General features: G+C 29.2%; 2 protein-coding genes and 1 non-coding gene across 3 annotated transcripts; 2 read left to right on the forward strand and 1 right to left on the reverse strand.

Annotated features, from left to right (window-relative positions):
* Positions 1-560: 560 nt before the first annotated feature.
* LOC123299323 (metallophosphoesterase 1) lies at positions 561-4,434 on the forward strand. Its single transcript, XM_044881687.1, has 5 exons — positions 561-663; positions 738-941; positions 2,305-2,467; positions 2,768-3,254; positions 4,130-4,434. Exons 1-5 carry the CDS (start codon positions 608-610, stop codon positions 4,342-4,344), a joined length of 1,125 nt encoding a protein of 374 aa, XP_044737622.1. The 5' UTR covers positions 561-607; the 3' UTR covers positions 4,345-4,434.
* Positions 4,435-7,019: 2,585 nt separating this feature from the next.
* Positions 7,020-7,092, forward strand: Trnaa-agc. Its single transcript has one exon. It is a non-coding gene; the product is annotated as a tRNA-Ala (tRNA).
* A 3,167-nt stretch (positions 7,093-10,259) lies between these two features.
* On the reverse strand, positions 10,260-13,738 carry LOC123299304 (putative phospholipase B-like lamina ancestor). Its single transcript, XM_044881661.1, has 6 exons — positions 13,461-13,738; positions 13,050-13,202; positions 12,351-12,863; positions 11,712-12,225; positions 10,993-11,236; positions 10,260-10,606 (listed from the first exon to the last, which is right to left on the reverse strand). The coding sequence occupies exons 1-6, from the start codon at positions 13,670-13,672 to the stop codon at positions 10,332-10,334; spliced, it is 1,911 nt and encodes a 636-aa protein (XP_044737596.1). The 5' UTR covers positions 13,673-13,738; the 3' UTR covers positions 10,260-10,331.
* Between the last annotated feature and the right edge of the window lie 15 nt (positions 13,739-13,753).

The raw sequence follows: 13,753 nt of genomic DNA on the forward strand, positions 1-13,753 counted from the left end.
TTCGTAGCATCAATATTTTTAAGCGTTACAAACTTGGGACTAAACTTAATATACTATGTATATTTCATATACATGGTATAAAAACACTAGTTCACTTTCAACAAGTGCACTTGTGGCTTGTGGCATTCATTATGTAAACGAACCTTTTTGAGATCTCGGTATTTTCTCATTTGCAGATTACTAATTATAACGTCATAATAATACTTTTCCATCCGGACATATATTTATTAATAATTCTAGACAGTTTCGGTAGTGTCTAATTAAAGGATTGTCATCACCGATTGACATCTTCAAAAATGTTCGTTTCCATAATGCCACAAGTCACAAGTGCACTTGTTGAAAGTGAACTTGTGACTTTTTTAAAAGTTGGTTTATACTTGTGGGTAGTACACATTTAAAATATAAGCTAGATTAGCGCCACTTTCTCATAAATTGACAATGAGCCATTCAGGCTTCCGTATACATCAGCATGACATTTTGACATTTGACATTTCAAATAAAAAAAATATAATATGACTCACAAATACAATATTTTAAGAATACCGAAATTAATTGTAGTATTTTAAGAAGTTATACAATAATTCTGAGTTTATTTAATTAAATCTAGATGAATTCACCAAAATGGTTATTACTATCATTCAAAAAACGAGTCACTTTAAAGAGGTTATATTTTTATCGCAAAAATAAAAATATTGTTATCTGAGATCTGATAAAAGTGTTTTTTTTTTTTTCGACAGAATTTTCCTTTTTGTTATTGTGGTGCTTTTATATGGTGAATGTGTATGTTTTTTTATTGATCGATATTTTTGGATTGATTTACCATGTGAACCGGCTCCGAATAATCCTTGTACACGAATATTATTTGTAGCTGATCCACAGATAATTGGTGTAAATGATGGTGATTCGTATACGAATTTTATTCGAATTTGGGATAGCGATCGGTATGTTTATTCTTAATTTAATTCAAATAATAACGAATTTTTGCATATGTTCTTAAATTCATTCCAGTATACTGGCCAGAAAGGTGGCTGCAATTTGGATAACAAGGCATATCCATTAATGCTAAAGTGAATTTAGAGAAAATAACTTTTTTTTAAAATCCAGAACTTGCTTTAATTTTTGGCAACATTTTGAATTTGTATTCCAATCACAAAAGTTCCTTATATTATCCAATCAAATTACACTTTGAAGGTTACAAAAATTCCCATAGAGCTAAAAAATTGGTATGAATGTTTAGAATACTATTATAAATGATTTGTGAAGAGTCCCCACCAATCCCCCTTGTGCACAAAATTTTATTGAGGGGGAAGTTTGCAAAAATAGGTTTTTCGCGTTTTTCAGCAAATCGGTGAGTTTAACAGCAAAAATAGCTCAGACAAAAACTGTAGATCATTCAATTTGCTACAAAATGTGAATTTGCACTTTTTTCATAAGTGCTGCCATTTTCGTGATATAGAGGTTCAAAGAATTGAAAAAATTATTTTATTCGTTGAACCGTTATACGAGCAAAAATATGAGTCCCTATATCTTATACAAACAAATTTTTAAATTTTTAGAATATAAATCAATGTCAAGAACTCCGTCCCTATTTTTATTTAGTAGCATGGCCTGAGTAACATCTGTCTTCCAGTCAATTGTCAGCGTCGTGATGCTCGTATACCTGCCTCGTTTCAAAGGTCTCATACTCCACAAAATACTTTTAGTCGTAAGTATTGAAAGAGGTGGTGAATTTTCAGAATACCTGAAAGACCAGACATCTGTAAAAATTCATGTGCAGTGTCGAAAAAATTATACTCGAAAGAGTAGCATTGATGCTGTGAAAAGACAGCGCCAAGAAGAAGAAGCTGGTTCATCAAAAATAAGTCCTCATATTTTTACTCGTATAACGGTTCGAAAATGTATTACGAAAAAAAGTATTTGTTCAATTCCTTGAACCGCTATATCACGAAAATGGCAATACTTATGAAAAAAGGTGTAGAGATACTTTTGGTAGAGAATCGGATTATCTATTATGTTTGTTTAAACTATTTTGCTGTGAAACTCATTGTTTTGCTGAAAAACGCGAAAAGCCTATTTTTGCAAACTTTTCTCCTCAATAAAATTTTTTGCACAAGGGGGATTGATGGGGACTTTTTACAATTCATTTATAATATTATTCTGAACATTCAAACCAATTTTTAGCTCTATGGGAATTTTTGTAACCTTACTTATATTTTAAGGACTAATTTGACTGGATAAATAATCATTAAAATGTTAACGTCCGATCTTACGTTTTAAAAAAAGCTAACAAAATGTTTATTTTAGGTACTTATATTATTCTTATCAACACGCTGTATCGCATTTGAAACCTAATGTAATCGTATTTCTTGGTGATCTAATGGACGAAGGATCTACATCTACGATTAAAGAATATTTAAAATACTTAAAAAGATTTCATGAAATTTTTGATGTCAGCTATGACGTTCAGGTTCGATTTTAATTTTTATTATATATTCGATTTTTGAATTTAATAATTATTTTGGGTAATTAACATCCAAAAAAAAAAACATAAGATTTTGGGAAACATCTGAAAAACTATGAAACCAAACATTTATTACGTTCATGTGTCAACGATATTAGTAGAAAAGACACTTGAACGTCCTAAAACTAAGCCATTTCGCATAAAAGCATATTCAAAGTTCATATTATCTTCTCCAAAAATTTTTCTAGATTCGCGCTTACTTTTGTTACATAGAATAAATTTTAATTAAACATTTTTCCTTTATAGTATATTTACATACCTGGTGATAACGACATCGGTGGAGAATTCGGTGATTGGATAACACCAGAGAAAATCTTCCGTTTTGAACATATTCTAAGTGGCAATCAATCGAAACGTATCGAATACAATGAATATTTAACATTCTATAAAATAAATCGTTTAGTACAAGACTATCATCATGGTGGCATGGATGACGAAGAAATACCATCACAAATTCGTATAATATTAAGTCATATGCCATTAACAAATATTGGTTTTGTGGATAGTTCGATAAAACGTATTAAACCAAATGTGATATTTTCTGCTCATAATCATGTACCATATTCCATTGTTTATGATACAATTAGTGAGGAACGTGAATTTAAAAAAATTGATTTTAGTAATGAAATATATATCGCACATTTAAAAACGCCAAAAATATTTGAATATGTTGTACCGACTTGTTCGTATCGTATGGGTGTACCAAATATGGGCTATGGTGCTGCTGTTTTAGGTAAAGTATATATAGATTGTCATTTTATTAAATTCTTTTAAATAAGCATAGATTCAAAGAGGATCAATATGGCCATATACGTTATTGAGTAGGTTAGGTTAGGTTAGGTTAGAGTGGCTGTCCTGGGGTGGGACACACTTAGACCATAGAGTCCGTTGTGATACCGTAAATGGGTTGGCCGATCCCCGGCCACTACTCCATGAACTATTTGGAGCTGTTTAAGAACAGCAGGAGGGCTTTGACGTCGACTGACTTTAGGTCGGAGAGGTCGTCAAAGAGAGGCTGGCTCAAGTAAGTCTATCTCTTCATGACAAGAGCTGGGCAGTGACAGAAAATATGAGACATTGCCTCCTCCTGGTCACCACTGTGACAGCTCTTGCAGTAGTCGTGATACACTGCCAGGCTTAAGCGTTCAGCATGCTTGCCACCCAGCCAGTGTCCTGTGATAGCCGCAACAACTTTGCGAACAGAGGCCCTTAGAAGTGATATGAGAAATTCGGAACGCCTGCGATTTTACTCAGACCATATTTGTCTTGTAGTACGACAAGTACGTTCTTCCCTCCATCTAAGATTGGCTTTTTTCAGAATATCCCCTTTCAGGAGTTCGCAAATGAAACTCCCGGGTATTTATTGATGTTATTGTGTGCTCGGCAGCATCGTGCCATTTCTGGCAAGCTCATCGGCTATTTAACGTTAAATACTCCGAATTTCAATCCCAATGACTAAGAAAGTATTGACTTTTCGAAATATACTTAAATGACACTTTTTACTTGGCTTTTTAATTGAGTTTTCTTGCGCAAATTGATTGTACTTTTTTAAATTAAAATTTTTCTATTTCTAGTAATTTTAAACTGTTTTAATTATTTATTTTGCAGATAATGAACATGGTGATTTAAAATATACCATATATTGGATACATTCACGTTTTCTAATATTACATTTGTATTTGATTTCATTGTTTAGTATATTTATTATGATTTTGTTGTTAACTATAATCAAATATCTGAGAGCAATGTGTAGACGTTATGGTAAAACTAAAAATGGTAAAAACATCACCGATTATGTACCTGTATCTCAAAATGTATGTTGATGTTGACTCAACTCAGACAATAACATATCTATGGCCAAAACAAATTCGTAGTGAAAATAAATAACAACATAAAGTTCAGATATATTTTCGTTTCAAAATATATTAATATCTCTATTATTCAGTAATAGGGAATATTCATGAAATTTAAATTTGGTTCAAATATTTTTCTTCCGTAACTTTAATGATTGAACATTTCAACTAAACCATTATTTTAGTAATTAATATCTTTTTAATTACTTAAAATTAATTAATAAAAGTACAAATTCAGTGAGGGCATTTAAAAATTACTAAAACGGAAATTCAAATTTTTATACGGACGTGACATCAAAGTACGGGCTTGTCAAATTTGTTGACATACTGTATAATATTAATTACTTACATTTTATATGGTATTTCATTAAATTATATTATTCTACGGCTTTTATTAGAAAACTTAATAATAACGAGTGTAAATTCAGTTTTTTAATGTGTAAATTATACATTGAACTGTCACCAATTGACAGATCACGTACTTATATGTCATCAACAGAGAGCGCCAAAAAACTGCGTTTAAATATCTCAAAATTATAATGTATTTTAAATATTTTTTTACACTTAATGTATTTTTAAGCAGTATTTATATTTTTTACTTTATTATAACGGTGTAAACAATGAATTAAAAATATAAAAAAAATACATGAATATTCCCTATTACACAAAATGGCAGTTTTAATATGAAAAAACAATTTTGGGTAAAACTGTTCACTCCGTTTTTTGTCTAAACTGCATATTTAAACTTTAAAAAGGCACAGATGGCAAGACTAATAGTTCGCAATATACCTTAAATAAATCGGGACATAAATTTTAAAAATATGTGTTTTTCCAAATATTTTTATCTTTCTACTCAAGTAATTTCAGAGCCACATAGGGCGTTTCTAAAATTAAAAATAAAGTGTGAAAATCCTTGTTGACCTTAAATCATAATCATACAAAAGCATATCTACACTTATTTTTAGTAAAATCCATAGAGGTAATACCAAAGAGCTGTATAGACATGGGAAACGCAATAAGTGAATATCGCAGTGCGAGAGAGGTATCTGTCTTTCTACAGCTAGACGCGCCCTACTTTGTTCTATCTCACTCTACCACGATCAACTGTTCTGGCGCCGACTTTGCAGTTCTATGGTTAAACCTAATCGTAGTTAAATAAAATAGAAACTACAAATTTAGTAATGTGTTCGTTTCAAGACTGTTCTTAATCCCTCTAGAAGACTAACGGCAAAAGTAGTTTATTTTTAAATGTGATTATAAAAAGGGGCTTCCCTTAGAAAATTTTTAAATGTAGACTAGTACCTAGTCCGTTTAAACGGTAATCTGACACATTGGTTGGATTTTTAATGAAAGTATTAAAATTTTCAGTAGGATTTTAGAGTAAAAACTCTCTGGTCATATCATAGATCGTTGCAGAATCTAACCTCTGAAGTACAAATAGTGTTTAAAAAAAAAAAGTATTTTTTGATTAAGATATATTAAAAAGTTGTTTGTATTATTTTTTTTGTTTATTTTGAAGTAGATAGGTGATAATTTTTTTATAAATACCCTGGTGGAAAAAATATTTGAAGAAAGAATAAGAAATTCTGAAAAGTCTTAGGAACTTTGAATTTCTCAACGTTTTCGGACTAGTCTAATTCAGAGTTTCCTAAGACTTATTCTTTTTTCAAATATTTTTTCCACCAGCGTAGGCACAGTACTTTTTCTATTATTCTAGAAATAATAATTTTCAATTTGATCTGATGAATCTCTAGTTGTTGTGAATTGTTATTTACAAATAATGTTTTTATAAAATGGATTGATTTTTTTTATATTGTACAATTTTTAATAAATATAACCAAGAATTATTTATGCATATATTTATTGTTTAACTTATCCTTCTATGTTTAACCAATCTTATTCTAGCGTACAGTAAAATTTCGTTTATCCAAGGTCATGTGGGGAGGAAATACCCCGGATAATATGGAAGAAATTTTTTCCTCATAGATAAGTAAGTTGCCTCCGTTGGTTGCCTCGGATAATTCGGACGCTTTATTGATCGAAAGTCGGATAATCAAAGTTTTACTGTAACTCCAAAACCATTTCTACAATTATCAAATAATTATAAAAATTTAACGACGAATAAGAAATAAAATTCCATTGAGCGTGGTTTGACAGTTTTATTTTGTACGAAAACGTTCAGCTCAAACACTAAGCGATTTTTCTATTGAACGATAATGAAGAACGAAAAACGACAAAATGATCATAAAAAAAACTTAATATCTATTTTTCATTTTAAAAAGTGATTATAGCATTTGTTTCGGACAGTTTGCTAAACAACAAATGTGATAATATGAATGACAAACATCTTGTATCTTTGTCCAAACTGTTTGCCCGAAACAATAATGAATCGTAATTGAAATGGAAAGGTCTATTGAATTCATTCAAGGTAATAATTATCCTATTCCTTAAAATCTCATCAAAAGTCATAGACTAGACAAATTCAATTATAATAAAGTAGCTAACAATAGTAATATTTATTTTTATTTCATAGTAAAATTAGAAAACATTTTAAAAATATCGAGAAAAATCACTAGACTAATTTTACTGTAATATATTATTTTAATTTTAGAGCCTATTCATATTTTTTGAATCATGTATAACAAGGGGGTGTAGCTCAGATGGTAGAGCGCTCGCTTAGCATGCGAGAGGTACCGGGATCGATACCCGGCACCTCCAAAAAATTTTTTTAGTATCTTATCTTATTTTCTTACAGAAACATATCGCACTATTTAAAATACAATTTTCACGTATATTATTCGAAATGAGTTTCCCGTAAATGAAAAACAGGTAAGTATAAGAATCTTTAAAATATTAATTAGAAGCCTCAAGAGAATAAGATATAAAAAGGTTTAAAAATTGGGTAAGTATTAAATTATGTTATATATATCTATTAACAAGAATTTACCATTAGTATTAAATGAATAGAATAATACAAGAAACAGAGCAGTGACTAGCACACAAGACTTCTGTATTACGGTACTACAGTTCGTATACAGATCTAGGGGATATTTTTTTATTAGTAAAATTAATTTTAAAAATTTGCTTATTCATCATGTTCACCTAATACAAATATTCAAAAATGGATCTTTTTTTCTTAAAAAAAAATTGATTTTACAAATTCCAAAATGTGTACATGTTCTCCTATTAGAAATATTCAAAAATGTCTTTATTTAAGTAATTTTTTATTTTTCGATTTTTTTAATCATTACAAAAACATATAATTTTGAACATTTTTACTAGGAGAACATGATAAACAAATATTTAAAATTATTAAAAATTTTATCAAAAAAAAACCACTGGATACGAACCGTAGACATCATTAATCGAAGTCAGAGTCGCTATCCACTACTCTATTCGTGTAATATTAGACTTATCATTAATTTATTATTAATGCAAAATTGTTATAATTATTTTAATTTTTTAAAATAAAACATAACAGTTGGAATATCACAGAACTATTTTTAATTTAAAAGTTAATTCGTTAACTCATCTGAGTAAGAACTTGTATTTGTTTTTGACTTTTTTTTTTGGGTAAATTTTACGTATTTTAATTTTACTTACTTGTAGATGTTGATACTTACTTCTTGAATTTTTCAAGCTTTTGAGGATCATTCAGCTATTACCAAAAATTTAGCATTAGTATTAAATTAATGATTGGTATAATACACCAAGAAACAGAGCAGTGGCTAGCACGCAAGACTTCTGTATTACGGTACTTCAGTTCGTATACAGATCTAGGGGATATTTTTTTATTAGTAAAATTAATTTTAAAAATTTGCTTATTCATCATGTTCACCTAATACAAATATTCAAAAATGGATCTTTTTTTCTTAAAAAAAAATTGATTTTACAAATTCCAAAATGTGTACATGTTCTCCTATTAGAAATATTCAAAAATGTCTTTATTTAAGTAATTTTTTATTTTTCGATTTTTTTAATCATTACAAAAACATATAATTTTGAACATTTTTACTAGGAGAACATGATAAACAAATATTTAAAATTATTAAAAATTTTATCAAAAAAAAACCACTGGATACGAACCGTAGACATCATTAATCGAAGTCAGAGTCGCTATCCACTACTCTATTCGTGTAATATTAGACTTATCATTAATTTATTATTAATGCAAAATTGTTATAATTATTTTAATTTTTTAAAATAAAACATAACAGTTGGAATATCACAGAACTATTTTTAATTTAAAAGTTAATTCGTTAACTCATCTGAGTAAGAACTTGTATTTGTTTTTGACTTTTTTTTTTGGGTAAATTTTACGTATTTTAATTTTACTTACTTGTAGATGTTGATACTTACCTCTTGAATTTTTCAAGCTTTTGAGGATCATTCAGCTATTACCAAAAATTTAGCATTAGTATTAAATTAATGATTGGTATAATACACCAAGAAACAGAGCAGTGGCTAGCACGCAAGACTTCTGTATTACGGTACTTCAGTTCGTATACAGATCTAGGGGATATTTTTTTATTAGTAAAATTAATTTTAAAAATTTGCTTATTCATCATGTTCACCTAATACAAATATTCAAAAATGGATCTTTTTTTCTTAAAAAAAAATTGATTTTACAAATTCCAAAATGTGTACATGTTCTCCTATTAGAAATATTCAAAAATGTCTTTATTTAAGTAATTTTTTATTTTTCCGATTTTTTTAATCATTACAAAAACATAAAATTTTGATCATTTTTATTAGGAGAACATGATAAACAAATTTTTAAAATTATAAAAAAATTTATCAAAAAAAAACCCACTGGATACGAACCGTAGACTATATTAATCGAAGTCAGAATCGCTATCCACTACTCTATTCTTGTCATATTAGACTTACCATTAATTTATTAGTAATGCAAAATTTTTATAATTATTTAAATATTTTTAAATAAAACATAACAATTGGAATATCACAGAAGTGTTTTTAAATTAAAAGTTAATTCGTTAACTCATCTGAGTAAGAACTTGTATTTGTTTTTGACTTTTTTTTTTTGGGTAAATTTTACGTATTTTAATTTTACTTACTTGTAGATGTTGATACTTACCTCTTGAATTTTTCAAGCTTTTGGGGATCATTCAACTATTACCAAAAATTTAGCATTAGTATTGAATTAATGATTGGTATAATACACCAAGAAACAGAGCAGTGACTAGCACGCAAGATTTCTGTATTACGGTACTTCAGTTCGTATACAGATTGGGAATTGTTTTTTTATTATTAGTAAAATTAATTTTAAAAATTTGCTTATTTATCATGTTTACTTAATAGAAAAATTCAAAAATGGACCTTTTTTCTTTTAAAAAAAAATTGATTTTACAAATTTAAAAATATGATCATGTTCTCCTATTACAAATATTCAAAATTGTCTTTATTTATGTAATTTTTTATTTTTCGATTTTCTTAATTACAAAAACATAAAAATTTTGAACATTTGTAATAGGAGAACATGATGAATAGATTTTTAAAATTATAAAAAATTTATCAAAATAAAATAAAACTCACTGGATACGAACCGTAGTAAGTATAATTCGAAGTCAGGGTCGCTAACCACTACTCTGTTTTTGTCATATTAGACTTATCATTAATTTGTTATTAATGCAAAATTTGTAGTATACCCAATTTTTTAAACTGTTAATTTTCTTACTTTTGCTTATATGGAAGGTAATGAGTGAAAAATCACTGAAAGTTTGCTTACGTATTTTGAATGATCTCGGCGGGAATTTATAGGAGATAAATAAAACAATTTTTTTTTTATAAAAAAAAAGTACACTGTAAAAATTTATTGTCAATGGACGGAAAAATACATTTCAAATTTAATTTTTTAAATGTATAAAAAGAAAATTAATGAATACAATAATTTATTGTCGAGAATAAAATGGGAGGTAAAAAAATTTTTTATTTTTCTATTCCCACACCCATAGTGGGCGTATTGGATGAAATTTCCATATATCAGGATGTCCATGATGTTGACGATGATGAAATGCACTGTTTGACCATTGAAATGGTAATACTACTGACGAAATATCATGTGAATTTGTTGAAATACTGTTATTGTTGTTACTATTATTATTATTATTATTATTATTCATAAGTGTTGGTTGTTTTAAGGCTATCTCATCGATTTGAGTGTGTGGTGGACCAGAAATTACTAGCATATCATGCGATTTTAATGTATTTACTGTAACAAAACAAAAAAATAAGCATTAAACATGTGAAAACAAACAATTGACTGAGTCAATTGTTGAAATATCCTGTATTATAGAATCCTACGGACCCCAAGTCAAAATTGATCCCTATATTGATCAATTACGAACTTAGTCTCACTTTTTACGTCCTGAGTACGCTGTATAAATTTCCGTTTGATATCTCTTCGTTTTTGAGTTATCGTGTTCACAGACGGACAGACAGACAGACAACCGGAAATGGACTCTTTAGGCGATTTTTATAAACACCTATACTAAAATTTTGTTAGTAGCTTCAATATTTTTAAAAAAGACGGTGCCAATGCTTCCACACCACACGATACAAGTTTCAAAATAGATACAAGTACAAAACTTTACAAACCTGTTAATGCTTTTGTGTCAATAATTCCGTATGATTGTTGATCGGGAAGTAAATCACCACGAAGAGCAACATCAGTTACAGATGGTTGTCGTGATATATTTCTCATGAAACTGAGCACATCATGGAACGAATTACATACACTATGATTCTCATAAAAATATTTTGCTTTTGTTGAATTACCATATGAAAATTCTTTTCCATGCAATTTTTCCATATTTTTTGTACCAGAACTCTCTTGTATATACTGGAAACAAAATTGAATAAAATTTTTAATTAAATTTATTAAACCAGAATTAAAATTTCTTTCTTCGTTAATAAAAAGATCTTTTTACCTCAAGTTAGCCCGAATTTAAGAGCTAATTTTTATCCAATGGAAAGACCTGTTTTTGCAATAAAAAAAAATATGATTTCGAGTTTAAGTTTAAGAAAATGCAAGATTCGAATGACCTACGAATGGCGGCCCTCATCCTGGGTCTTTAAAAGGATTCCAAGCGCTCATGATATCGGTAACAGAAGAAAACTTGAAGTGAAATTTTTTTGGATATTTAAAAATAGATATTTTAGGTATAGATATAATTAGATATTTAAAGATGAAGCCCAACATTCGTGAGTAAGAAATCTTACAATAAAAACTAAAAAAAAACCGCCAAATAATGTCTGTCTTTTTAGGGCAAATGTATCGAATTTAAAAAAAAATATATTTTTTAAATGAAACTTACATCGTGATATGGTAAACCATACGTTGCCCAGTATCCTTGTTGCACAAACTTCTGTGAAATATCCGAACTATTCGTTTTCCCTGGCATCTGTTCCACTAACCATACAAAACCGTTTGGTTCCAATAATTGTTCTTTTGTAAATTTTGTCAAATCAATAATCATCCATTGTTTATTCCCAGTACCAACATCACCTTGTCGTATATACTCTGACCATTTTTTACCATTATCGGCTAAACGATTAGCGGCCATGACACGTGGTCCAAGTAATATTAAATCTTCCGAATCAATATGATTGAATTGTTTTTTATTAAAGATATTAATAGTTGTGCCCGTTACAACTAGATCATGCGGTACATTGTTTGATTTGATTTCGTAAAAGTCGTCGTGGCTACTGATTGCACCAGGGTAGCCAGTAAATATGATACGTGTGCCAGGTATTAACGGTGATTTTGGATCAGATAGCGTATGGTAATTGAAATCGTAACGTTTTAGAATACGAAGCATGGAATTGTAACTGGAAAATACGAAAAAAATTAAACCGTTAAATTAAACCCTATTACATCCTATTTAGGCTCAAATGCAGCCATTTTAAATTAAAATTGAGTGAAAGTTGTAAGAAAAAAAGTATGATGAACTTACTTTTCAGCAGTATTTTCAGCAATGTACAATTCTTTTTCATTGGGTACTTGTGGCGAGTTACTAATTTTGATGAAAGCCGATGATAAACCAGGTTTATCTTGAAAGAATTTTGGTGTTGCATTAAATTTACGCTTTAATTCATTCAAATCAGACATAACATTCAACCATAAGAAGTCTAATGGTGGTATATCAATATCTTGACGTGATCGTTTTACACCATATCGCCAACCAGCCTCCAAGCCATCCAATTGTGCATAAAATAAGCGTATTTGATGCCAAAATGGATCATTTTCATTTTGTATTGAAAGTGTACGCATAATTTCATCGTTCTCTTTCAAAAATTCACGAATTTGATCACATTCTGTTTCAATATCAACGCATGCTGATTCCACGGTGTTCTTCCATTGCCAATAAATTGACTGCCACGTTAAGCTACCTTCAAGTAAACCAGCAGCGTATGCTTGTACCCAATCTGGATAAGTTGCAGCTGTTTCTATCTCCAAAACGGACCAACTATAAACAAGAGAAAAGCGTATAAGTAAACATTTTCGAAATTTTTATTAAAATTTAAATAATTAGCGATTTTTCTATGAAAATTTATTTAACTTTTTCAAATCAAAATATAATTTTCTTATTTTAAACTGTTGTCCTAAATTTTATAAATCCTTTTTTCGATTTGATTACGATTTCGACACTTACCCATTTTCTACAACATCTGTTCTGAAATAAGCTCGTGCAGCACCTTGTGGGATTTCTTTTAAATTATTGCCTTGTCCCCAAAATTCCATTTTAAAATTGGTTTTTTTCCTCCAAAACACGGTTGCCGAATAATTGCCATCTTCCACGTATTTACTGTAATTTATAAATTATTACTGTTAATAAGGTAAAGGCTAACGGTTAATCGTCTTTAACCGTTTTATTAATTAAACTGGGAGGTTGCGGGTTCGAATCCAGGCGGCGGCAGACTGATCAATTATAATTAATGGGGTAGTAAATTGACTGCCGTCGCATGGATAAGCTCGAAGTAGCCGACTCCATCCACATAATAAATTTTCATCTGAACAACAACTTTTAGTTATTTTAGGAAAATAACAATTAAATGTAACTAACCTTCCTAGCTCTCCCACAATAATTGTAATAATTCCCAACAATGACATTGCAGCAATAATGTATGATGATAGACGAGTTTGAAACCATGATGCACCAACAACCTTTAAAATTTTCTTATCACGTTTCGGTGTTCGATGATGAACAATTATTCTCGTTAATTGCACTTTTTCCCCGGTAGGTGTTAAAATAACATGTCCATTTTTCGCACTCATGATTGATTAATAATAATATACAATTATTTAAATTAAAATCAAAAAAACAATAATGAAGAAATTAAAATGAAAAAAGAAAAA

Source organism: Chrysoperla carnea, chromosome 4, assembly GCF_905475395.1.
Source record: "Chrysoperla carnea chromosome 4, inChrCarn1.1, whole genome shotgun sequence".
NCBI classification, from domain to species: domain Eukaryota; kingdom Metazoa; phylum Arthropoda; class Insecta; order Neuroptera; family Chrysopidae; genus Chrysoperla; species Chrysoperla carnea.

Coding starts and splice junctions, on each gene's coding strand:
- LOC123299304 (XM_044881661.1), bottom strand. CDS start 13,672: ATGAGTGCGAAAAATGGACATGTTATTTTAACACCTACCGGGGAAAAA. Junction 13,203..13,460: donor ATTGTGGGAGAGCTAGGAAG/GTTAGTTACATT, acceptor TATAAATTACAG/TAAATACGTGGAAGATGGCA. Junction 12,864..13,049: donor ACAGATGTTGTAGAAAATGG/GTAAGTGTCGAA, acceptor TCTTGTTTATAG/TTGGTCCGTTTTGGAGATAG.
- LOC123299323 (XM_044881687.1), top strand. CDS start 608: ATGAATTCACCAAAATGGTTATTACTATCATTCAAAAAACGAGTCACT. Junction 942..2,304: donor CGAATTTGGGATAGCGATCG/GTATGTTTATTC, acceptor TGTTTATTTTAG/GTACTTATATTATTCTTATC. Junction 2,468..2,767: donor ATGTCAGCTATGACGTTCAG/GTTCGATTTTAA, acceptor TTTCCTTTATAG/TATATTTACATACCTGGTGA.